General features: G+C 44.6%; 1 protein-coding gene across 1 annotated transcript in view; it reads left to right on the forward strand.

The window, feature by feature from the left end:
* The first annotated feature begins 262 nt into the window (after window positions 1–262).
* PGAP1 (post-GPI attachment to proteins inositol deacylase 1) overlaps window positions 263–26,384 on the forward strand; it is a 54,370-nt gene continuing 28,248 nt past the window's right edge. Inside the window, exons 1-4 of the mRNA XM_081913884.1 lie at window positions 263–457; window positions 14,285–14,438; window positions 17,632–17,807; window positions 19,986–20,157. Of these exons, the coding sequence (XP_081770010.1) occupies window positions 305–457; window positions 14,285–14,438; window positions 17,632–17,807; window positions 19,986–20,157 (655 nt within the window). The 5' untranslated portion in view covers window positions 263–304. The remainder of the gene's footprint in view (window positions 458–14,284; window positions 14,439–17,631; window positions 17,808–19,985; window positions 20,158–26,384) is intronic.

The following is a 26,384-nucleotide window of genomic DNA, read 5'->3' on the forward strand; positions in this document are numbered from 1 at the left end:
GCGGCCCCTTTAAACGCCGACCCTGCCAAGAAGCTCTCCCCTCCCCCCCCCAGTATTGCCCGCCCTCCGGGAATCCCAACATGGCGCCTAAACCGGCCCTCGGCCCTCACCCGACCTTCCAAACATGGCGACGGGTCCACCCACCCTTTTCTCCTTTACGCTTCGAAGCCGGCCCCGCCCCTGGCCCCGCCCCAAAGAGCTTTGCCCCGCCCCCACGCGGGGCGTCTGTGTGCAGCCCACTAGTGAGGCGAACCGGGGGAAAGGAAGCGGAGGGAGACCCGGCGAGCGGAGACGCGGCGGCGGCATGTGGCTGGAGGCGGGCAAGGTCCCCGGAGCCGCGGCGGTCTTCTACGGGGCTCTGGCGGCGCTGGTCCTGCTGGGCGTCCGGGACGTGCTCTTCCAGTACGAGGAGAACCGGTGCAGCATGACCTACATGTTCGAGTACCCTGAGTATTTGGTGAGGGGCCGGGAGAGGGAGCGGCGGGCCGGTTAGCGGGGGGTGTTTTTTTTTTTGGGGGGGGTCGCTTTCTCCTCAGAAAGGGCAGCCGGTGCTTCGCCAGGAACAAGACCCTGGACGGTTTAATGGCGGGGGGGGGGGGGAGGCAGGACCTCGGTTGACGCCTTCCACCCCCCCCCCGCTTCCACAATTATTATTACTACTACTAGTAGTATTTATTAATTTTGTTATTTATACCCCGCCCGCCCACCTGGCTGCGTTTCCTCAGCCGCTCTGGGGCGGAGAACTGGGCAAAAGAAACAATCTGACTTTTTAAAAGGCAGCCCCCCCCCCCCCGTGTCGGGAGCTTTTTAATGTTTGATGCTTTACTATGTTCGCATATGTACTGTAAGCCAGCCCAGAGTGAGCTGGATAATAATAATAATAACAATAGTAATAATAATAGTAATAATAATAATAATATTGTAAGCATGCACTTCCCTCTCTGTGAGAGAAGTACCTACTAAGATTCCACTGTCTGCATACCAGCCTTCCTGCATTTAAGGGGAATACCTTATTATTATGATTTTGAGAAGCAATAAGATGTCACTGTCTTTATATCAACTTTTTTCCATTTTCTGGTGTGCCTTTCCTATTATTATTATTATTATTATTATTAGCACTAAGATCCCACTGTCTGTAAATCAACTTTTTCCATTTTTTGCCGTGCCTTTCCTATTATTATTATTATTAGTAGTAGTACTAAGATGCCACTGTCTGTATACCAACCTTGCTGCATTTGGGGGGGCACACTTTATAATTATGATTTTGAGAAGCACTAAGACTCTGCTGTCTATCCATCAACCTTTTTTCCATTTTTTGGTGTGCCTTTTCTATTATTATTCTTATAATTGTTATGAGAAGTACTAAGATGCCACTGTCTGTATATCACCCTTCTTGCATTTTTGTGCAAGGAACATGAATCATGTTCAATAACATCAAAGGGAACTGTGAACAGGGGTGTGGGTGGGTCTGTCAATCGGAAGTTATTGTATGGTTTATCTCTGCAGATCATAGCATAAGTATAAAGATGGACCTAACTGAAATATGACAGGGGACCCTTCTTGATGAGCTCTGGCAACCTTGGTACAAGTCTGGTTCCAGCCTCATGTCCTGAAAGGCGTTCAGGCATATCTTCAGTTCCTCACATGTTGCATAAAGGTCAACACATGCGGATTTGGTTACCAAGTACAGTCTACAAGATAATTTGAGGGCAGGCAAAAGATAGCCAGTTCAAGTCACAGCCCACCAGGGTCATTTTCATTCAATTCCATTATTCTTTCTAGTTGAGATTCCTGCATTGCAGGGGGTTGGTCTAGATGACCCTTGGGATTCCTTCCAGCTCTACAATTCTTTGATTCTTATCATGAGAAGTACTAAGATGCTACTGGCTATATATTAACCTTGCATTTTTATGGCACGCCTTTCTTTTTATTCCTCACTTCCAATATATCCTCTCCTTGATTTGGTATGGTCTCAGTTGCCACAATCCCAGACATGACTGTTCAGAAGTAAGCTCCATTGATTTCAGTGGGGACTTCCTCCCTAGGATGCATGTGTTGGATCGCAGCCCAAAACACACATTCAGGTTGGAGTCCTAAACATGCTTGCCAGTCTTGATTCCGGGGTGCTAAACCCGCTGATATTTTTCTCTTCTTCTTCATAATATTTTATTAAAGCTTTTTATAATACAATAATATAAAAGAAACTAATCTAAAATGAAAACAAGAACCAAGAAAGAAAGAGAAAACAGAGTCCTCTCTCAAAGGTAGCTGTTAACCAGTGTCACATACAGAAAGTGGTGGACCCTCCCAGTCTCTCACCCTGGGAGATCTTCCCTTCCTTGTGTCTCACGCATGGTCTTTCCACCAACCATCCACCACATTCATAGGTGTGTTAGGGATTTTCTTCAAAGGGTGCCTCAAATTGCACTGCAAGGCTACATCCCTGAAAACTCTTGCTTGTAAGTAAGTTTCATTGAACTCAGTGGTACTTTAAAGTAACCATAAATGGGGCCTTCTCATTTTGCACACAAGTGTGTGTCCATCTATTCTGTTTGGAGTGTGGTTTGGATGGTTTTTTGTTTTTTTTTAAACCAAAATTCACCTGTGTAACCTGTTCCAAGGTTGTTCAGTTCAACACATAGAGTTGTCTCCAACAAATTGCTTCGGTCTGTGAAAAGACAGCAGGCTCTACCTGCCACAGTTCCCAGACAACATGTCTCCAAGGTTTTATTGAACCCTGCCATCTCTCCAACCAGAAACTGAATGCTGCATTTACCGCTTTGTAGCTTCCTTGATTGAGAGGCTGCAGGGTTTTTAAAGCTATGAATGTTGCTAAAAGCATATTCTTTGCTCCCAGAGTGTACTCCAGCATTCTACTTCTGGTACAACAGGCTTTTCCAGTGCTGGCATCGCTCAAAACGATCACATTTTTTCACACCCAGTTGCATCCTGAGATTTGCTACTGATGGTTAGTGCTGCACGGCATTGCTATTTAACAACTATATGAAGCCACTTAGGAAATTTGAAGCACTAACGACACACAACTCTGCAATATCTGAATCTGGAGGTGCTGTACAGGTCCTGAACCAGGGTCTGGACCCATACTGGACTGAATGAGAGCCAACAAACTGAAACTGAATCATATATAGACAAGGGCCCCCCTGTGGGTGAGTGGATTCCAGGTTTGGGAAATTGGTCAGTTACCTGCACTTCCTCTGAAGTATTAGGTGCATTGCTTGAAGGGTGCTCCTTGATCCAGCATTGTCACTGTAGACCATAGCTGTCAACCGTCCCTTATTTGGTGGGAAAGTCCCTTATCCGAGCGCCGTGTCCTGTTGCTGTCCCTTTTTGATGATGTCCCTTAAATTTCCCGGGTTTCAAAGGAAGCAGCTCCTCTCCCTCCCTCCCTGCTAGCTCACCCAATAAGGAGTCTAAGAACGACTGGGGGGTGGAGCTTGCATGCCTTGTGCCGATCAAATCGGCCGCGTTGCCTGGGGACTCGCCTTTGCTCAGCGCTTCCCAGCGGAGAGGTAACGGTGGTTTTCCTTGCTGCATCCCCTTTACCGGGTTGCTGCGCTGTGGGACCCACAGCGCTTGAGGCTTTGTTTGGCTGCTGGCTGGGCTTTCTGCCTTTGGCTCAGAGGGGCTCAGAAGTTGAACATACCTGTTTTCGGGAAATCCCTTATTTTGGCTGCTGATCCCTTATTTTCGAGGCTGCTGGTCCCTTATTTTCAAATCTGTAAGTTGACAGCTATGTCTCACAGCAGCCAAACGGATGCCTCTGGGAAGTCTGTAAGCAGAAGCTAAGTGTAACAGCACTCTCCCCACTTGTGAGTCCCAGAAACTTGGTATACAGAGTTATATTGCCTCTGACAGTGAAGGTAGAACGTAGCTGCCTGGCTAGTAGCTGTTGTATAATGTGGTCTATAAATTATGATACAAAGCCATGGTAAAATATTGTGCCAGTTTGCACACAGCGATAAACTACGGTTAATGGCTTATCAGCTGTGTGCTAAGTACTCTCTCCTTGATTGCTTCTGCTTTTCTCTTTCCCCCTTTCTTTAGTGCAGGCAGGAGCAGTGAGCCACGAAGCCTTGACTTGGTGTTACACGCAAACTGAGATTGTGCCTTGTTTCTCCCTAGCAGACAATGGTTAGCAAGTGAGCAGCCTTCCTGTCGACTTCCTCGTTGTGTTTTGTTGGGGAGAAGCAAACTGATTCCGGTTCGAATATCTTGTTGCTTGCTCCAGCAGAGGAGCAAATCCCAAGCCACCAGGCATCCTGGCTTTCCGTTATGTGGAAACAAAACCATCGTTCATGAATATCTAGATCAGCCCATCTCTCCCAGTCACTCTTTCTGCTGGCCTTTCCCCCTTCGGTCTTCAGAAAATGGCTCTGGCGCTAGCAATCTGACCTGTTGTAGGTAAGATCATGCTCCCATTTGTGGACCAAGATCTACCCAATGGAGACAGTTGCTGCAGAGGATAGTACTCCTGAACCTTGAAAAGAGAGAATTTTGCAGCTTGTTATTGCATAACATGGCAAGCACGAGAAAAGCTGAACCTGCCAACATTTTCTCCTCCACAGCAATCTTCTACTAATTGGGTCATATTAGGCACAAGAGGTCATCCACTTTACTTATATTTCAGCCGCCAGTTTATTCTGGAGTGCTGATTGTTTCTCAGATGCGCGTTAGGTTTCCATTCTGTCTGCTTACATACCTCTGTTTCAATAAGGATTCGGGGACAGGGAGCCAGCTTCAGCACAGAGTAGGGAGAACCATGGGAATTTTAATAGGCTTGAAAAAGGACACCCACACAGTTTTCTGCACCTGACTTGGGTTGCAATTTGGGTGTTGAAATCTGTTTTATCCTCAGGATATTCAGTGCAATAATAGCTAGGTTTCATGTGAAACGGGTGTGGGAGTGCCAACTATAAATACAGTATTTGATGCGTGTTGGAGATGAAGGGGAGCGGGGACTGGTTATCTGATGGTTTAAGCGTATCTCTGCATTCCTAAAACCCTTCAAATAGTGGATGTACTGAAATAAAGTAAAATATAACAGCTGTTTTAATATAGAACGGACTGATCCTTAATTTTCACATTGCTGTGATTTTGCTGATTTTGTTGGGTTGGAGGGGAAAAAATGTTACAACTTCTTTTATGTGTGCAATAGGATCACATCTTGTGTAGCAATGGCATGCATATGCAAAACCATGTACAGTGGTACCTTGGGTTACATACGCTTCAGGTTATATACGCTTCAGGTTACAGACTCCACTAACCCAGAAATAGTACCTTGGGTTAAGAACTTTGCTTCAGGATGAGAACAGAAATCGCACGGCGGCAGTGGGAGGTCCCATTAGCTAAAGTGGTACCTCAGGTTAAGAACAGTTACAGGTTAAAAACGGACCTCCAGAATGAATTAAGTACCGTATTTTTTGCTCTATAAGACACACGAGACCATAAGACGCACCTAGGTTTTGGAGGAGGAAAACAAGAAAAAAAATATTCCGAATCTTAGAAGCCAGAACAGCAAGAGGGATCGCTGCGCAGCGAAAGCAGCAATCCCTCTTTGCTGTTCTGGCTTCTGGGATAGCTGCGCAGCCTGCATTCGCTCCATAAGACACACACACATTTCCCCTTACTTTTTAGGAGGGAAAAAGTGAGTCTTATAGAGCAAAAAATATGGTACTTAACCCGAGGTACCACTGTATACTCTAATCGCCCCCACTTAAGCATCCTTACCTTCTGGAGCTGGCACACCAGGTGGGCCTTGCCCCTCAAAAGCTTACTGGGCAAATCCTGCTCAGCACATGGGCGCTGGAATGCTATCGCAAGTTCTCAGAAATAACAGAAATAAGACTATCCTACATTGAGGTTAGGACCGCGGGTGGCGCTGTGGGTTAAACCACAGAGCCTAGGACTTGCTGATCGGAAAGTCGGCGGTTCGAATCCCCGCGACGGGGTGAGCTCCCGTTGCTCGGTCCCTGCTCCTGCCAACCTAGCAGTTCGAAAGCACCTCATGGTGCTAGTAGATAAATAGGGACCGCTCTCCGGCGGGAAGGTAAACGGCATTTCCGTGCGCTGTGCTGGTTCGCCAGAAGCGGCTTAGTCATGCTGGCCACATGACCCGGAAGCTGTCTGCGGACAAGCGCCGGCTCCCGGCCTCTTGAGCGAGATGAGCGCGCAACCCCAGAGTCAGTCACGACTGGACCTGAATTTCAGGGGTACCTTTACACTGAGTTTAGCAGAGTATCTAAGTCAAAAGCCCCTAAAACCTGAGAAGCTTAGGGTCTAACAAATATAAATATGTCTTGTACAGAAGAACCATCTTGTCCAGGGGCTTTGCTGGACGTCATAAGTAACATCCCTAATTTCTTTGACCTGTAGTGGTTTTGTGAGAATTTCATTTTGAGAAATCTAACAACTGATGGAGAACCAGCTGCAGGGGGAAGAAAATTCAACGACATCTCATAGGATCTCATAGGATCCTTAACCTTCTTCTATAATTTAGAATAATACTTTGGGAAATGTAAATTTATTTCTTTTCATGTTGTCTATACTATACTATACCCACCAATAATCAAAGGAATAAAATTCTGACTTTTTTCTTTGCTTTAAGCAATAAGACAAAATTTTACCCTGCCTCTATCCACTCTCCCAACAGCTGTGGTGCAAAAATACCAGAGTAAATTCAGCTCTAGCCGAACGCAGATTATCCAATTCCTATTTAATGTGTTGCAACCTTCAGTGCAGATCCAAAGAACGGGGTGCTGCAAATTGTCTTAAAAGATAGTTCACAATTTTCTCCAAATTTTCCTCTTGCGAAATTCTAATTCCTTTCTCATGAGAAGCTTATGCTATAAAACCTTATCTCAGTTGTAGGCTTTACATTCTTCCCATTCAGTAGCCTGAAAAGTCGTCCCGTCATTATATTCAAAATACTCTTGGCGTTCAACACTAATTTGTGTTTTAGAGCAACCATAATTCAAAAGTAAAATTTTATCAGTTTGACATCCTGTAAAATATTGTAAAAAAGGATACGAAACAGAAAAGCAATGCAACCTAAAACAACGTTGGTCTACTTATGTGGGGCGGGGGGGGGGGGAGGTAGGTGGGTAAATTCCTGTTGCGTCCCATGTAATGCATGCCAAACACCAAGCAATCCAGATTCAGCCATACATCCCTTCAACAATCCTATCTAAAACTGGATCTAATTAACACAATTTAGGGTCATTGTATATATCTACTGGTATACCCAAAACCTTCAGGACACCTCTTAGGGCCTCAGCTAAAAACAGCAGCCACCCCCATATAAGTCATACTCCCCCTCCCAAATATATTTGTAGGCACCCATAAGAATGTGTAAACTGGCTCTATGATATATAAAGATTCTTAAATCAGGAATATTTTCTTTTGTTTTATGCCGCTGTGGCGGGTGGCGCTGTGGGTAAAAGCCTGAGCGCCTAGGGCTTGCCGATCGAAAGGTCGGCGGTTCGAATCCCCGCGGCGGGGTGCGCTCCCGTTGCTCGGTCCCAGCGCCTGCCAACCTAGCAGTTCGAAAGCACCCCCGGGTGCAAGTAGATAAATAGGGACCGCTTACCAGCGGGAAGGTAAACGGCATTTCCGTGTGCAGCTCTGGCTCGCCAGAGCAGCGATGTCACGCTGGCCACGTGACCCAGAAGTGTCTTCGGACAGCGCTGGCCCCTGGCCTCTTGAGTGAGATGGGCGCACAACTCCAGAGTCTGGCAAGACTGGCCCGTACGGGCAGGGGTACCTTTACCTTTACCTATGCCGCTGTACCTGGCTACTTATTGCACACCCCAGAACAGTTTGGTTTGTTGCTGTTTTTTTAAAAAAAATCCATTTGTCTACCGCCTGTTCTCCATTTTATATGATTATGATTTAGCAGGTTATTTAATCAGTCTAATCTTGTGGCATAAAATAAATGGTAAACTTTGCTCATAATCTTAAAGCTGGGACCTCCCCCCTGTTTTCTAGTACTTTGAAGGTATAAAGCTTATCTCATATCAAGGGTATAACTGTAAAGGCTAATTGCTGGAGAGCTTATCTTCATTAAACAAAACCATTCAGGTGATTAGGCTGTACAAAAATACACAATGCTACAAAAGGGGAATACTACTGATATCTCAAAAGCTGAAGTGTCTAATTTCATTTACATCAGAACAATTGTAAATTGAATCTGACAATCCTTAACATTCAGTACAGTATCTTTTAAGCAAATCTGACCATACTCAAATAAAAACGCATGGTAATGGATTGAAATTTATTATTTTGCATTAATTGGTAAATTATCATTAGTATTCACATAGATATTGTTCAGGTTTCATAACTTGCTAATCCTTATCTGCTTTGTGAAGCATAAACCACTTCATATCTTGCTAATCGCTTTGTAAGGTAGACAAATATTCTTCGTACAAGTCTGAAAGACAATTGTGTGAGCACTCACAAAGGCACTCAGTTGATAGCTGAACTGGGATTCCAGTGCATAGCTTATGCTTTAAACCATTGATTCATAAAGTAAGCCCCCTTGGGAGGCATGGGACAGTGATGCCTTCCTTCCTTCCTAGCCAAGACCTGAGTTGATTGTATCTCGCTTGCCAATGGACTCTCACTCGTTTGGGGAAGAAAAAGAGCTGCTGTTCATAGCTAGTTTAGGATGCGGCCAGAAAGATCCTGTACAGCTTTCTATTTAACGCTCTGCAGGGCATCACAGCAGCAGGCTGTATTCTGTATTCTGGGGAGCAATCCCTAGAAAATAGCAGAATTGTAGGTGAGGGACAGGTTCAAAAGGGTTGAGAAACCTTTCCAAACTAAACCACCCCTGTTTATACTTTTGTGGCTTCTGAAAAGTGATTCATTTGGTGGAGAACTTAAGCATATACAGTGGTACCTCAGGTTACATACGCTTCAGGTTAGAGACTCTGCTAACCCAGAAATACTACCTCGGGTTAAGAACTTTGCTACAGGATGAGAACAGAAATCGTGCTCCGGCGGCTCGGCAGCAGCGGGAAGCCCCATTAGCTAAAGTGGTGCTTCAGGTTAAGAACAGTTTCAGGTTGAGAACGGACCTCCGGAATGAATTAAGTACTTAACCCGAGGTACCACTGTACTCATTTCTACCCCACCTTTCTACAAAAATATTCAAGGAGGCTTCCAATCAAAGTGGTAAAATAGTGGTAAAAACAAAACTAAAATAGACTGAAATGTTAGCAACAGCAGTCACCCAAGTTAATGACAAAATTCTAACAAAGGTCCCTGAAATTGCACTGTCTGCTGTTCACCTAAAGGCAAGCAGTAACGGCCCAGCCAGGGGTACCCCAAATTGGAAGGTATTATAGAATTTAGGAGTCACGGCTGAGAGGGGCTTCTTGGGTAGCTGCCAACTGTGATTCCCGCTGCAGGGAGACCTCAGGAAGGAACTCCAAAGTAAGTTTCTGGACACGTTTGCATGGGAAAAAGCAATGTGATTCTTGAGATGTTCTGCAGAGAGTTAAGAGTAACGTAAGCGTTTTAGCCAGAAGAAATGAGGTATATCTGGCTAGGCTCCTAAGGCTCAAGATAGAATTACAAGGCCACGACAGGTTATCTAAGCCAGAGGTGGGCAGAAGATTAGGCACAATCTAATGGTTGGCTACTGACCAGTTTCTGAGTTTCTCACAAAGAATGCTGGACAAGCTGAATCACAGTTCTTAACCAAGAATGCGCATTCAAGATCATTTAACCATAGCTGGCATCTTACAGATTTGAAAATAAGGGACCAGCAGCCTCGAAAATAAGGGATCAGCAGCCAAAATAAGGGATTTTCAGAGCACAGGTATATTCAATTTCTGAGCCCCTCCAAGCCAAAGGCAGAAAGCCCAGCCAGCAGCCAAACGAAGCCTCAAGCAGTGGTTCCCACAGCGCAGCAACCCGGCAAAGGGGATGCAGCAAGGAAAACCACCGTCAACCCTCCGCTGGGAAGCGCTGAGCAAAGGCGAGTCCCCAAGCAACGCGGCTGATTTGATCGGCACAAGGCATGCAAGCTCCACCCCCCCAGTCGTTCTTAGACTCCTTATTGGGTGAGCAACGCAGCCAAGCAACACAGTTGGAACCTCCCTCCTCCCTGGCTGGCAGGGAGGGAGGGAGAGGAGCTGCTTCCTTTGAAACCCGGGAAATTTAAGGGACACCATCAATAAGGGACAGCAGCGGGACACGGCGCTGGGATAAGGGACTTTCCCGCCAAATAAGGGACGGTTGCCGGCTATGCATATAACACATGCTATGGCTTAAGATATCCTGACAACACCTCTTGCCTTTAAAACACATTGGTTAACCATGAAGATTCTAACAAATTGAAAAGGTAGACCACACACAAATAAGCAAACCCCAGCCTAATTGATTCCTTTTTCTTCTTATTTCAACCACAGGTACCGCTATCATAAAAAGTAGCAAAAGTGTACTCTAAAAAACAGAGAAATCAAATTGTTTAGAACATCAATGTAACTGTCCAGTGAAAGAATAATCCATAGGTGTTGTTTTGTTCCTGATCTGATCTTGCACATATTGATGTGTTATATGTATATACGCACACATGTTCTTGCCAACTGTAAACATGACCAAACAGCAACAGTTACACTGCTGTACTTAGAACACAGTTCTTACTCTAATATCTAAGTAACTGCTAAGATGCATTGAGAGGATTTGAAGTGGAAATAAGGTCTCCTTCCTTTACTGTACCAGTAATTCTTGTACTATACTGGTGCATGTTCGCTGTGCATGTCTGTTTTAGCCTTGGGTGGGACAGATATGAAAGGTGCTTGTCTTATAGTGAAATCCTAACCATATATTCTCAGAAGTGGCGTTGGTTCCTAGAGTAGGTGGGGTTAGTATTGTAGCTTTAGTTGCTACCTTTTAAAGGAATTCTAGCTAGAACCACTTAAACCTGTTAAAGCCTTACAATGTCTAAGATCCAGGTGTTTATTGGTCCACCTCAAACAAAGGTGATGATCTGAGTCTTTCTTCTGGGTGCCCTCATCTTCTGAAGTGTGATGGGTAGTGACCCAAAGAAAGGGCTTTTTAAATATAATGGCACATTGCTTCTGGAATGCCCTTACATTTTTCCATGACCTGGAAAAGAACTTATTTTCCCTGACTACTTTTTAATTGGAATGTGTAACTCTCCTTGACTGGCTGATTTGGTTTTTCCACTTATGTCTTTTTTATTGATTGTATTGATTTGTTTACTTTGGAAGGTGCCCTGAGAGCTCCTATTCCTGAAATTCTGGGGTATAAATTTAATGATAGCTAAAGAAAATAAGCAAAAACCCTATGGTACTTCGGCTATATTTATTGGTTTTCAAATATAATAACTTACCCATCTGCCCTTTTTCAGACAAACAATCCATTGCAAGGTTCAGATTGTCCCATTTGGTTTCCATGTCTGCTACTTCCGCATCTGATACTTAATATTTTATTTGAAAAATAGGCTAAGAGATAAAGAAGGAGTAGTGCATATGCCAAGCAGATTGGGCTTTTACCCGAAAAGCATCATGAAAGGAGGCCAGAAACGAGATGCATAACAAAACAACTTCAACATAAAACTGTTATGGAGGAAACAAAAACATGCAGCAGCTTTCCTGATTGCAGTGCAGAACTGAAAGTAAACTGCAGAACCTGAGACCTGACCTGGCAGCTCCTGGTTTGGCAAGCCAGGTGGGCCAATGCACAGCATCACCTGTGCAATTGGGGAACAGAATTTAGTTGCTTTACTTTTACATCTTTCAGGCTTGGATTCCCCCCCCCCCCAAAAAATATGGCTTTCTCCATAAGAATTTATTGCTTATATTTGGTATGCTGCACTTATTGTGCTCAGATGTGTCACTAGAGCAGGGCTGAGAAACCTCGGGGTCTGGATCTCTCCCGAGCCACACCCCAGACAGACAGACACACACACACACACACACACACACATATTTCAACCCTCCATGATTGCTTTAGCTTGGCTGGAATGTGACCTTGAACTCTGTTAATGACATGCTTGCCTAGCAGAAGGATTGAGTGGGGTGTGTGAGTGTTATTAGAAATTACCCTTCTGTACAAAGGCAAAATGCCATATAGTGGTTCCCTGGCCAGGGCAGAAATAAACCCAACTCTGTTTAAGCACATGTAAGAATGTGTACAGCTAAACCCAGGGGTCACCAACTTGGCAGGCACCAAGGTGCCTGAGAAGGCTTTTGTTGGCATCCCCAGGCAGGAGTCTTACTCTGAACTTTCATTTTTTAAAAAGTAAGTTTCTAGCCCTCCTAGAAAGCATGTTATGGAGCAAAATGTGCAGATACCCTTCTAAGTGATTTCTGTGAAATGAGCAAGCCTGGCTGCTTCCCTTGGCAGTATTTTTAAGCAATGAATGAAGTCAGGGCTGTGATTGGTAAGCGAGTTGTTCTGACGCTCGGCCAGGGGTAGGCAACCTAGGGCCGGGGGGCCGGATGCGGCCCAACCGCCTTCTAAATCCGGCCTGGGACGGTCCGGGAATCAGTGTGTTTTTACATGAGTAGAATGTGTCCTTTTATTTAAAATGCATCTCTGGGTTATTTGTGGGGCATAGGAATTCGCTCATTTCCCCCCCCCCCCAAGAAAAATATAGCCTGGCCCACCACATGTTCTGAGGACGCTGGACCGGTCCACGGCTGAAAAAGGTTGCTGACCCCTTCACTAGGCAATGGAAGCCCCCTGTGTTCCGAAGACCTGCTTTTCTCATTCCCCTTTAATGTACTTTTTCTGCTTCAAATTTCCTAGGCTGAAATTCAGTAGGTTAAGCCTTTTCTCATATGGAAATGCAATTCTGGGGAAAGCGTTACAGAGACCCAAATCTCTAATTTTGTGTTGTGCCGCGCCTCCCTTGGCACCCATTTTGTAACTGGTGCTTCCAGCACTCTCAAAATTCAAAATGCATCCTCTCGTCCAAAAAGGTTTGCTGCCCCTGACCTAAATTTTTGAGAAGTATATTACTTTGATTTTCACACACATATCGCCGTCACCCTTTTATAGTCTATAAAATTCAGGGGTTGGCAGCAACCTTTACCATTTTTAGAGCAAATGTCTTTCAAGCTAGCTGCTAAGTTATGATGTGCTTGTATTGCAAGAAGAAGCTGAAAGGCTGCGTCCTGAATTGTTATAAGTGTTTGAATTCATCTGCAATTCATGTGTTGGCCGATATTTATCTAGCTGATGACGTATATGTGGTTGACTGGTGCCAAAGCAGCAAATTTTAAATGAATCCAATTTCACCTCCCCTGACATTTTATTCGTTATGATGTAAGCCTATTAAGTTAGTCAGACAAAATTACATTCTCAAAGTCAACACTTTTTTGTATTCCTTCTTGCATGCAAAATGCTTTTGGATTTTTATTTCACTCATTGTTGCAACAACTTCCAAGTAGGCCCCCTGTATTTCTTATATACATCTGTGTGTGTGTGTGTGTGTGTGTGTGTGTGCGCGCGCGCATGTTCGTGTGCACACACACACACACATACAGAGACTAAGATATAAATAGAAGTGATTTGCTGGTCCAGGAGTCATGGGGTTGAAATGGGCCTTGTACCTAGATTTCTTACATAAGAGAACCAGAATGTCTTCCTTTTCAGCAAGATAAGTACTGCATTGAAACTGTTGGATAAACTGATGTCGGTGGAAATAACTTTCCTGGCTTCTAACGCTATCTTATCTTTTATTAGTAGGTTCAGTTTCTTGTGTGTAGTTGAGCTGAAATGGGATGGAGGGGTTGAGAGCAAGATCGTTTAGGGTGATGAAAAAGCATCTGCATCATTTCAAAACTCCCAAAGCTGTCTCTGCTGAATACAAATATACCCCAGCTTGAAGTTGCCCAGCTACAGTGGTACCTCGCAAGACGAATGCCTCGCAAGACAAAAAACGCGCAAGACGAAAGGGTTTTTCGTTTTTTTAGTTGCTTCGCAAGACGATTTTCCCTATGGGCTTGCTTCGCAAGACGAAACGTCTTGCAAGTTTGTTTCCGTTTTCTTAAAACCGTTAATACCAGGGTGCATCCGTGCTTCGCAAGACGAAAAATCTGCAAGACGAAGAAACTCGCAGAACGAATTAATTTCGTCTTGCGAGGCACCACTGTACCTCCTTTTGTAGTTAACCGTTTCTGTACTTAAGATGTACATTTCAGATTTGAACAATAAATTATTACGTCTGGCATGCATAAAATATTATTTAAGTACAATTGTATTTTAGAATTATAATTGTATTTTACAGAAAATAAAACTTCCTAGGAAAGTATCCAGGCGTTATCCAGCCTATGAGCTCTATCTTTACGGGGAAGGAAGTTATGCAGAAGAAAATAGAAATCTGCTCTTAACTGGGATTCCAGTACTCTTCCTCCCTGGCAATGCTGGGAGTTACAAACAAGGTAAGCTATATCTGAAGCAATACTGATGTGTGTATTATAATCTTTCATAAAGCAGGAAATGTATGAAGACCTATAGAATGTTACCTTTTTTAACATAGGCCTTTGTGGAAGTACGTCTTCTGAATATTTTGTTTATACTTACAGGATTGCCAACTTTCTTTGTTGATGTATTTGCATCATTTAATAGTAAAGGTAAAGGTACCCCTGCCCGTACGGGCCAGTCTTGACAGACTCTGGGGTTGTGCGCCCATCTCACTTAAGAGGCCAGGGGCCAGCGCTGTCCGGAGACTCTTCCGGGTCACGTGGCCAGCGTGACATCGCTGCTCTGGCAAGCCAGAGCTGCACACGGAAACGCCGTTTACCTTCCCGCTGGTAAGCGGTCCCTATTTATCTACTTGCACCCGGAGGTGCTTTCGAACTGCTAGGTTGGCAGGCGCTGGGACCGAGCAGCGGGAGCGCACCCCGCAGCAGGGATTCGAACCGCTGACCTTTCGATCAGCAAGTCCTAGGCGCTGAGGCTTTAACCCACAGCGCCACCTGTGTCCCTGCTATAGCTATATTTGACTGCTATAGCCTCATTTAATAGCGTAGGGTAAAATGTCACATCGTGTGAACAGTTAGAATACCCACATTATGTAAAATCACATAAGCTAAGCTAAAAACAATCAAAACTACAAATCAACAAAATATATTGAGACTGATCACTATATTTACACTATATCTTGATTGGCATTTATTTTATTGCACATCAAGCATCTAAAAGAGTTGTCAAGGAAAGTGGTATTGGGCAAGGTTTTAGAGATTTATCAAGAAGCGATCCTTAGCCCTGGGCTTCTAAATAGATTGAAACCAGCTCTGCTACAGGCGTCAAAGAGGATTATTCAAATAATCACAGAAGATACCATATGGGCATCTGGAAAATGAACAAAATCCCATGTGAATCATGCTCCCAACTGCCATTTGGAGAAACAGAATGTGATTTCAACCTGCCAAAGATGGAATTTTATCTGAGAACTGGGGAAATATATTTTACAAGCATAATACAAAAATTAGTGGTACAGTCAACTCCTGTTTTAGGCATGTGTGCGCAATTGCACAGATGCGCACAGCGCTGAACCCAGAAACATAAGATGTCACTAAAAGGGGCGGGGCAGGGAGTTTGCAGGCTTTTCCAATGGGTTTCCGATTTCACGAAGATGCACAGTGACCCCGGAACGCAAAGCCCACGTAAATGGGAGTTGTGTGCACTTGACTTAGCTTCAGTTTATGTAAGTGGCTTGAATGAATGAATGAAATCTTTGTTGCTAAAAGCTATAATCCGCCACAATTGGTCACAATGCGTAGAATATAAATAATTGATTTAAAACTGAACAACAACAGCAGCTAAGCAAGCATACAAAAATGCGAAAATCACAGCTCCACGTCTCACACTCTCCCTTATGATACTTATCTTGTTGCCTAGCTCTCAACTTACTTGCAGCCAAGGTAAATTTTGCAACCAGTTCAGTAATAAATGTAAGTGGCTTGACCACCCAGTGCCAGAGGGCCATGAGCAACTATGTTGATATGTACGTTGCGATGTCTCAGAAGTGCCATATGAAACCAAGAGGCTATAGCAGTCAAATTGCAGGATGGGCAAATATAAACTTGGACCACCCTCTGACTGCATATCATCAAGAGATCTACCAGTCGAGTTCAAATACTACAAGGTGTAAGACCTGTATTCCTTACTGTTTGTATTATTTTTGCCCTCATAATCCATAAATACGTTCAAGGAGCGCTCTCCATTCATAATTCAGTTTCCGTAATAAAAGCTAGGGCAGGAATAGCAAACATGATGCCCTCCAGCTGCAGTTATCACTGGCAATAGGCCATGCTAGCTCAGGGTAATAGACGTTGTAGTCCGAAAACATCTAGAAGCACCACTCCTGATCTAGAATAATTAAATCTTGACCATGGATTCCGTCCCCCTCCCATTCTGGGTAAGGCTTAAACTCTTTAGAATGTGTCTCTGTCTTCCAAGAACATGTTAGTGTTTTAATATGATGGACCAGTACCCTGTTAATTATGCTGTTTTAAATGTGTATTTTATATTTGATTTCATTTAGCAGTGTGGTTTTTTTCCTTTTTGAAATGTTTAAGTTTTTTTTGTTAACTTTGTTTTAAATGTGTATTCTGCAGTTGACCTCCTTTGTAATATTATGTTTAAGATAATATTTTAGTTTTCTGTTAATTATGTTGTTTTGACTGTATACTCTATATTTGACTTTCTTCAGAAATGTTTGATTCTGGATTGTTTTATTGATGTTTTAATATGCTGTAAACTGCTTTGAGATTTTTCTAAATAAATAATCTCTACTATTTATAAGAATTTCCGAAGTACAGTGGTGCCTCGCAAGACGAAAAGAATCCGTTCCACGATTCTCTTCATCTAGCGGTTTTTTCGTCTCGCGAAGCAAGCCCATTGACAGCTTAGCGGATTAGCACTACAGCGGTCTAGCGGCTTCTAGCGATCAGCTGTTAAGCGGCTTAGCGGCTTAGGAAAAGAGGGGGGAGCGGAAAAAAACCGCGGGGACTCGCAATATTTTTTCGTCTTGCGAAGCAACCCCATAGGGAAATTCGTTTTGCGAAGCGCCTCCAAAACAGAAAACCCTTTTGTCTAGCGGGTTTTCCGTCTTGCGAGGCGTTTGTCTTGCGGGGCACCACTGTAGCTGCTGTGACGAGAGTCTCTTGTCATTAGTTCTTGTCTTCATGGAAGTAAATGCCGATCAGCAGCTATGTTGTGGTTTTTTATCAAACTATAGATCAGTATAGGGTTATGAAAAGAAATGGGTATCAGAACGCATTTGAGAATGGTGCCGATCTCTGTGGTGGAGAAACACCTTTTCCATGCTTCTGTAGTTGAGCAATATTGATGCAGAGGCAGCAAGGCTTTTTTATGATCTGTTCCAAAGCTCCTTGCATAAATAATATCCTTCTCAGGTAATACCTCCATATTGTATGTTAGGCCAGGGTTTCTCTAGCATGGAGTTTGGTGACACCAAATTACAACCAGTTGCGTATTCTATTCCATTTTAACAACAGATCTGTATCTTTTCTGTCCCCTGAGGTCAAATTTTAGTGATCTGCCCTAGCATCCAAATTTAGAGATATTAAGCTACTTGCTGCTAATAATTCATGTGTGCTTTTTCAGTACGTTCCCTTGGGTCAATAGCACTCAGAAAGGCAGAAGATGCTGACTTCAAGTATCATTTTGATGTCTTCACCGTCAACTTCAATGAGGAACTTGTTGCACTCTATGGTGGAAGTCTACAAAGGCAAACTAAATTTGTGCATGAGTGTATTAAAGTAATTCTTAAATTGTATAAGGTATGAAGATAAGCATTGTGCACTTATTTAATTCTGTCAAATTATTAGCTGTATTGGATATGATAGCTGCAGGTTGGGAAAGAAATAACTTGCTCTGTGTTTTATGGTTGGGATACCTATCTATCTCTATCTATCTATCTATCTATCTATCTATCATCATCATCTATCTATCATCTATCTATCTATCTATCTATCTATCAATCATCTATCTATCTATCTATCTATCTATCTATCTATCTATCTATCATCTATCGATCTATCGATCTATCGATCTATCTATCATCTATCTATATCTATCTATCTATCATCTATCTATCATCTATCTATATCTATCTATCTATCATCTATCTATCGATCTATCGATCTATCGATCTATCATCATCTATCTCTATCATCTATCTATCTATCATCTATCTATCATCTATCTATCTATATCTATCTATCTATCATCTATCTATCGATCTATCGATCTATCATCATCTATCTCTATCATCTATCTATCTATCATCTATCTATCTATCATCTATCTATCTATCTATCTATCATCTATCTATCTATCTACCTATCTATCATCTATCTATATCTATCTATCATCTATCTATCTGTCTTTCTATCTATCTATCTATCTATCTATCTATCTACCATCTATCTGTCTGTCTGTCTGTCTATCTATCATATCTATCTATCTATCATCTATCATCTATCTATATCTATCTATATCTATCTATCTATCATCTATCATCTATCTATCATCTCCATGATTTTGTATAGGGCCATGTTTCCCAAACATGAGGCTGCTGCTGCTGCTGCTGCTGCTGCTGCTGCTGCTGCTGCTGCTGCTTCTTCTTCTTCTTCTTCTTCTTCTTCTTCTTCTTCTTCTTCTTCTTCTTCTTCTTTTAAACTACAATTCCCATCATCCCTGACCACTGGTCCTGGTCAGGGATGGTAGAAGTTGTAGTCCAAAAACAGCTGGAGACCCAAGTTTGGGAAACACAGTGTTTGAAATTCTCTCTCTCCCTCGACTACATTCAGTAGCATTATTTGAAAGTTGGGTCCTTGTCTATCTATACTGGTACCACCCACACTAAAGCGGGGAGCTATCCACAGCCTCAGAGCCTCAACATTTGCATAAATACAGCCATGAGGATTTTCGTATGCTTATTGTGTATACGATATCAGTGGGACATTGGTGGACTGTTGAGAGAGGAGAAAGTAGAAAATGAGTATGGGTGTGGCGTGAAGCATCTAGGGAGATGGTAGGGAACCCTGGTGCTCCTTTCTGTCAGCTTGCAGGTTGGTACATTCAAACATTAGGGTTGTGCATTTCTGATACTGCATTTCTGAAACCTTTCTGCCTTTTTTAAAAAAATCAGTAAGACATTTCTATATTGGGGTGCTCAGCTTAATAGTACAAATTATGAAACAAAGCAGATTTCTCATGCTATTCACAAGATGCCAATAAAAGGGTTTAAAAAAACCTTTTATTGTCATCTTGTGATTAGCTTAAGAAATTTGCTTTCTTTCACAATTTGTATTACAGTGGTACCTTAGGTTACAGACGCTTCAGGTTACAGACTCCGCTCACCCAGAAATAGTACAGTGGTACCTCGGGTTAAGAACTTAATTCGTTGTGGAGGTCTGTTCTTAATCTGAAACTGTTCTTAACCTGAGGTACCACTTTAGCTAATGGAACCTCCTGCTGCTGCGGCTGCGCCGCCGCAGCATAATTTCTGTTCTTATCCTGAAGCAAAGTTCTTAACCTGAGGTAATATTTCTGGGTTAGCAGAGTCTACTATACCTCAGGTTAAGAACTTTGCTTCAGGATGAGAACAGAAATTGCGCAGCAGCGGCAGCAGGAGGCCCCATTAGCTAAAATGATACCTCAGGTTAAGAACGGACCTCCAGAATTAATTAAGTTCTTAACCTGAGGTACCACTGTATTATGCTGAGCACCCTCAATATAGAAATGTCTTAGATTTAGATTCAAAATCCAAATAACTGTACTTGAATTGCAGTCTTGGCTTTATAACAACTTGATTTTCGGCGAACGACAATAAAGTACATCGGAATTCAAATACATCAGCTATTAAGCAGAAGGGTGCCTGTGATTTCATACAATCTCAGTGCGCTTGACGTCAAATAATTTCTTCCTTATGCTTCCCTTTTCTTTTTTTTAAGGGCCAGGGGTTTGCTCCACGTAGCGTTGCAATCGTAGGTCATTCCATGGGTGGCCTTGTTGCAAGAGCACTGCTGACGCTTAAAAATTTCAAGGTGGAACTCCTCAATGTCCTCGTTACTCAGGCCACACCTCACATTGCACCTGTAATGCCTTTAGATCGATATCTTACTGGTAAGTTTACTCCTAATATGACCACTCAAGATTGCTATGCCTTAAAGCGCTATAAAAAATTTGTTAATGTGAATCAATATCCTTTTTATGTCATAATACAGTGGTATCTCGGGCTAAGTACTTAATTCGTTCTGGAGGTCCGTTCTTAACCTGAAGCACCACTTTAGCTAATGGGGCCTCCTGCTGCTGTCGCGCCGCCAGAGCACGATTTCTGTTCTTATCCTGAAGCAAAGTTCTTAACCTGAAGCACTATTTCTGAGTTAGCGGAGTCTGTAACCTGAAGTGTATGTAACCTGAAGTGTATGTAACCTGAGGTACCACTGTAATTTTAAAAGGGTACTAGATGACCCCAATATTAGTCCTCCTAATGCTTTTTAATGTCAGCTCAGGCAAAAATATCTTGCAGTTCCCCTGACAAAGCTCTGACGAACTCCCAAGGGAAGGTTTCTTTCAGTGTAAGAGGGGCAAGACGCCAAGAATGTCTCTACTTGCCCTCGTTGTTTCATCATGGCATAGGAGTGGAGCTGGTGGGTCTTCTTTTTTAAAAAAATTAACTAAGAAAAGAAATGGCAATCTTTAGTTTTGGAAGGCCCAGTCCGTTCAGGGTTTCATAGGTCAAAACTTTGCATCGTACCTGGAGCAGCCAAGGAAAGTTCTACAAGCCACACAATGTTTCACATAAAATGCTTTTGGAACTTGGCAGTTCTAGGAGGTGAGGTATTGCCTTCAACATCAGCCACCAAGCGTTTTCGTACAGCAGTTCTGTGCATCTTGCGCTTGCCATCCTTTCTTAAATTATAAGTGGTGACAGTAATATCTTAACCCATGAAGGAGAGCAGAGAGCATTGCTTTAGATCAGGTTCAGCAAACTTTTTCAGCAGGGGACCGGTCCACTGTCCCTCAAACCTTGTGGAGGGCCGGATTTTGGGAAAAACAACAATAACCCAGAGATGCATTTTAAATAAATTCTACTCATGTAAAAACATGCTGATTCCCAGACCGTCCGTTGGCTGGATTTAGAAGGTAATTGGGCTGGATCTGGCCCCCGGGGCTTAGTTTGCCTACCCATTCTTAAGATGGAGCTGGTAAAAAGCTTTCCCAGATTCTGCTATTACTTGGACACTGGGGTGGACAAGGAGTGTACCGTCCAAGGGAGTTGTCTCTCTTTTCTCTGGCTCACTATGTTTGCCAGTCATAAACACTTCGGTCTTCTCCAGATTTGGCTTCCTTGATTTGCCTGCAGCTTAGGGCTTGCTGATCAGAAGGTTGGCGGTTCGAATCCCCATGACGGGGTGAGCTCCTGCTGCTCGGTCCCTGCTCCTGCCAACCTAGCAGTTCGAAAGCACGTCAAAGTGCAAGTAAATAAATAGTTACCGCTCCGGCGGGAAGGTAAACGGCATTTCTGTGCGCTGCTCTGGTTCGCCAGAAGCGGCTGACCACATGACCCAGAAGCTGTCTGCGGACAAACGCCGGCTCCCTTGGTCTATAGAGCGAGATGAGCGCCGCAACCCCAGAGTTGTTCGCAAGTGGACCTAACGGTCAGGGGTACCTTTACCTTTGAGCTAGGCACTGGAGGCAGGACTGGGGCTAGGATGAGAAGGGAGACATAGGACGGAGTAGTATCAGCATATGGGTGGAATCATGCCCCAAATCTTTTGTTAGTTTCAGCTGGTAGCTTTTTGCACCTTAAACAGGAGCAGAGGTGAACAAGAGCAAGAGCAAGAACAAGGGAAGCAGTCCAAGAATTATCCTGTGAGCAACCCTCCTTACAGTTCATAACAAAGTTCCCAGAATATCAGCAGCTTGCCCTTCTGATTTCTTAGCATATAAATTATCAACCAGGATCGCATTCAGTATCGAGCCTACAAAGCCAGCGTAATTTACGCTCGGGTAAATCGTGCCGGTGCAACTTAACCCTGTTCCAAACATTTCAGGAGTGCGGCTACTGACAACTGAGCCAGCCCAAACTTGGCATACGGAAAAGAAGCCTTTACTGTAGAACATTGCTTTTAGAAGGCGGCATTTAAACGCGGGCATTAAACAGCCATAGTTTAGCTTCCATTTAGAAACCCGTGTTTCCTGTACAATACCATGTTCTTAATAGGTTTTGCTCAAAGCCTTTGGAATGAGTTCAGTCAATGTGTAATAAATGAAATGTTTTGGCTGCAGGCTACACTGGCAATGGGCCTGAGAATCCCAATGTGTCCCAGCTTAAACGTTAAGCTTAATTGTCGGTTTCATTTTGGGGAAGTGTTGGTAACTGGCAGAGAGACTTAAACACAAGAGTTGGTTATTTGGTCATTTGTGGCAAGTTGGTTATCTGAGTTTTCTCGTATAAGTGTGGATACTCTGATTATTCTATTATCCTGATGCCTGAGCTTTGACAGAACTGGGACACTGAGACAATCCCTTGAATATCAAAGTCTAATGGAATGACTTGCAGCTTTCTAAACTCAGATTCTTGACTAATGGAAGTATTACAAAAAAATGAGGGACTTTGAAATCTAGGCCACTTGAAGGTTTTACCGAGTGTTTTTGATGCAGTTTCCTCTGTGCAGGATTCTTTTGTGTTAGAATTCTGATGACCAAGACCTCTGTCACCTTGACTAATCCTGTGCATTGTTTTTCATGAGCTTACCCCTCATGCCCCAAGCAGCTTGAAAGTTAGGCAATAGCCGATATGCATAATTGCCAGCATCAGGTTTATTGCAGCATGAGTGTAAACGAAAGACTCCGAATGGAGCAGGAGTCCGTTAGTATGGTTGCCATGGCGACAATGAATTTCTTTCTCACAATCAGAATTTGGTAGCAGCATCCAACAAGAGGCAGCTGTGCTATTTTGCCCTTTAAAAAATAAAAGCAATCTCCCAGCATTTTCTCTCTCTTTAAAAAAAAACAACGTTTTTATTCAAAATTAAAACAAAACATATTATCCAGAAACATACCATCCTTATCCCCCCCCATTTTTCCTCCATCCCCTCCCTCCCCCCACAGAACCCACCCACCCCAACCCCCCCGACTTTGATTTCTCAAAGTTTTGATTTCCCACCCACCCCAACCCCCCAGTCTTTGATTTCTCTAAAAGTGCTGTTTTCTGCATGTTACACAGTTGTATAGATCCTCAAACTATTTAGCTGATTATTATATATAAAAAGTTTGTGAATGTTTATTCAAAACCAGCCAAGGAGTCCAGTTCGCTTTGTTGCGTCTTCAAATACTTTGTAAAGGGTTCCCATTCATCCTTAAAGTCACAGTTATCCTTGTCCCGTAGCTTGTATGTCAGTTTTGCCAGTTCTGCATAGTCCATCAATTTTTCTTGCCATGATTCTTTAGTTGGGGTCTCTTCAGTCTTCCATCCTTGTGCTATTAAAACTCTCGTGGCCGTTGTTGCATACAGGAAGATGTTTTTCAGCTTTTTTGGCATATCTTTCCCTACAACAGCCAGCAGTTTCTCGATTGAGCAGGTAGCCCCCAGGCTGCCAGCAGTGGCGGAGGGGCAGTCCACCCAGGGTGCCATCTCTAAGGGGGGTGACAAGAAGGCACCCCATGGAGGGCTCGCCCCGCCAGTCCCGGACGCGGCGGCGTAAGCTGCCACCATCGCACAGCCACATGCAGAGGATCCTCCGTTCATGGCAGGGCGGCGGAATCCTGCAACCGTCCATACGGCGCTCGAGCGGCACCATCAGCAAACCACCCAGCTGCGCATGCGCTGTTCGTAGCGGTGCTGTGCATGCGGCATTCGTAGCAGTGCTGTGCATGCACTGCGGGGCGGTTCGCCGCCGCCGCTTGAGTGCCGTACGGATGGCGGCAGGATCCCTCTGCAGCTGTGAGCTGAGGATCGCGCTGCCGTCCATATGACCCCGCGGCACATGCGTGGCGCTGCTACGTACTGTGCATGCGCGGCACCGCTATGTGTGGTGCATGCACCACTGGGCAGTTTGCCCCAACACCCCACACCAGGTGCTGGTTAGCCTTCCTTCACTCCTGGCTGCCAGGTCAACCTCCTCCATTGCGTTGTTAATGCTGCCACACCTTACTGTCAGCTCTGACTGTTGGAGTGGGAACTGTTTGCATCATTTTTGTTTAATGGCATCTGTGCCCTTTTTGCTGCTGCTTCCTGTCACTCTCCTCCTCCTTCAAGTCTCCTTTTCTTTCTCCCGGACTTTTGCCTGCAGCCACAAGGGAAGAGTTGCCTCAGTGGTTGGCCTCTTTCCCAACCTCTCATTTATGTCTGAGAAAATGGAAGGTTTTTTGTACTCCCAAAAAAGAGAAATAAAATTCCCCAAAAGGAGAAGTAAAACATAGCATACTGGTTTTATTACTTAAATACAGTGGTGCCCCGCAAGACGAACGCCTCGCAAGACGGAAAACCCGCTAGACCAGTGTTTCCCAACCTTTTTTGGGCAAAGGCACACTTGTTTGATGAAAAAAATATCGAGGCACACCACCATTACAGCCCCGTGACGTCAGCGCGCAGCGTCACGCCGGGAGGGACGCACGAAAGTGTAACTTTCAATTTTTTTTCCTCCCCCTTGCCGGGGAACCTCCAAGCTTTGGGGGTGGGGGGGGGAGGAGGCAGCAAAGCGAGGGACTGAGGGACTCCTCCAACGAAAAGGGTTGGGGAAGAAGAGAAAGGGCTATTCCGCTCCAGTCACGGGAGGGGAATATGTACTGGCCCAACTGGTGTGCGGTCTTCGGGAAGCGGGGTGCGGGAAGGAAGCCTAGGCTCGGGGTCCACCGACCTCGGCGGAGAAAGGCAACAACCGGAGCCGATTACGAGCCAGCGCGTGCGTGCAGCGGCTGGCCTCAAGCTCGGGAAGCTGCGCGCGGCGATGTTGACGCAGGGGCGCGCGAGAGCTTGGGGGCGGGGCGGGGCGGGAGAGAGAGAGAAAGAGTTGGCAGCACCAGGCGCTGTTACTTATTGTGCTGCGGACGCTGCCAGCAACTGCGATGGTTGTGCGACGGCCGCCGCCGCAGAACGTCCTCGTCAGTCAGCTGAGCTGCCTGGCGGCGTAGGGAGCCGAGGGGCGGGGCTTCCTTTCTGAAGGAGCTGAGGGTGGGGGTCCTCCGGCGCCTTCGGTGAAACGGCGCCGGCCCAGAGCGCTTCTAGGAGGCTGCCTTTGTGCGCGACGTAAAGCCCTCTTTCCCTCCCTCCAGCCCCGTGTCACATGTGGAAAAGGGGGCTGGATCCAGTGACGCAACTCGGAAAACTGTTAGGGAAGCCAGAGCAGGAAAGTGAGTGGGAGGCGGCGTCGCCGCTTTAACCCACGTTTCCTTTTTGAAAGAGAAACCAGTGTTTCCCAACCTTTTTTGGACTCGCTTGCGGCACACCAGGCAACATCTCGCGGCACACTAGTGTGCCGCGGAACACCGGTTGGGAAACACTGCGCTAGAAAGAAAGGGTTTTCCGTTTTGGAGGCGCTTCGCAAAACGAATTTCCCTATGGGCTTGCTTCGCAAGACCAAAAAATCTTGCGAGTCCCCACGGGTTTTTTTTGCTTCCCCCCCTTTTCCTAAGCCGCTAAGCCGCTTAACAGCTGATCGCTAGAAGCCGCTAGACCGCTGTAGCGCTAAGCCGCTAAGCCGTCAATGGGCTTGCTTCGCTAGACGAAAATACCGCTAGACGAAGAGAATCGCAGAACGGATTCTTTTCGTCTTGCGAGGCACCACTGTATACCTAAATATACAGTCATACCTCGGGTTACAGACGCTTCAGGTTGCGGACTGCTGAAACCTGGAAGAACCGGAATGGGTTATAGTGGTACCTCCGGTTAAGTACTTAATTTGTTCCAGAGGTCCATTCTTAACCTGAAACTGTTCTTAACCTGAAGCACCACTTTAGCTAATGGGGCCTCCTGCTGCTGCTGCGCCGTTGGAGCACGATTTCTGTTCTCATCCTGAAGCAAATTTCTTAACCTGAGGTACTATTTCTGGGTTAGCGGAGTCTGTAACCTGAAGCGTCTGTAACCTGAAGCATATGTAACCCGAGGTACCGCTGTACTTCCGGGTTTCGGCGGTTGCGCATGCGCAGAAGGTCTAAATTGCACAGACACGCCGCTGCGGGTTGCGAATGTGCATCCCGCACAGATCACGTTCGCAACCTGAGTGTCCGCTGTACTGCTCGTTGTGTTTTTTTTTACAAAAAGCCTGCTTGACATTTACAATTTCCGAAATGGTGTTGGGAAGTCTTTGCAGCCTCATTCTAAACACATTCCCTCTGAGCTATTA

Source organism: Podarcis melisellensis (assembly GCF_964234715.1).
Source record: "Podarcis melisellensis genome assembly, chromosome: 1".
NCBI classification, from domain to species: Eukaryota; Metazoa; Chordata; class Lepidosauria; order Squamata; family Lacertidae; genus Podarcis; species Podarcis melisellensis.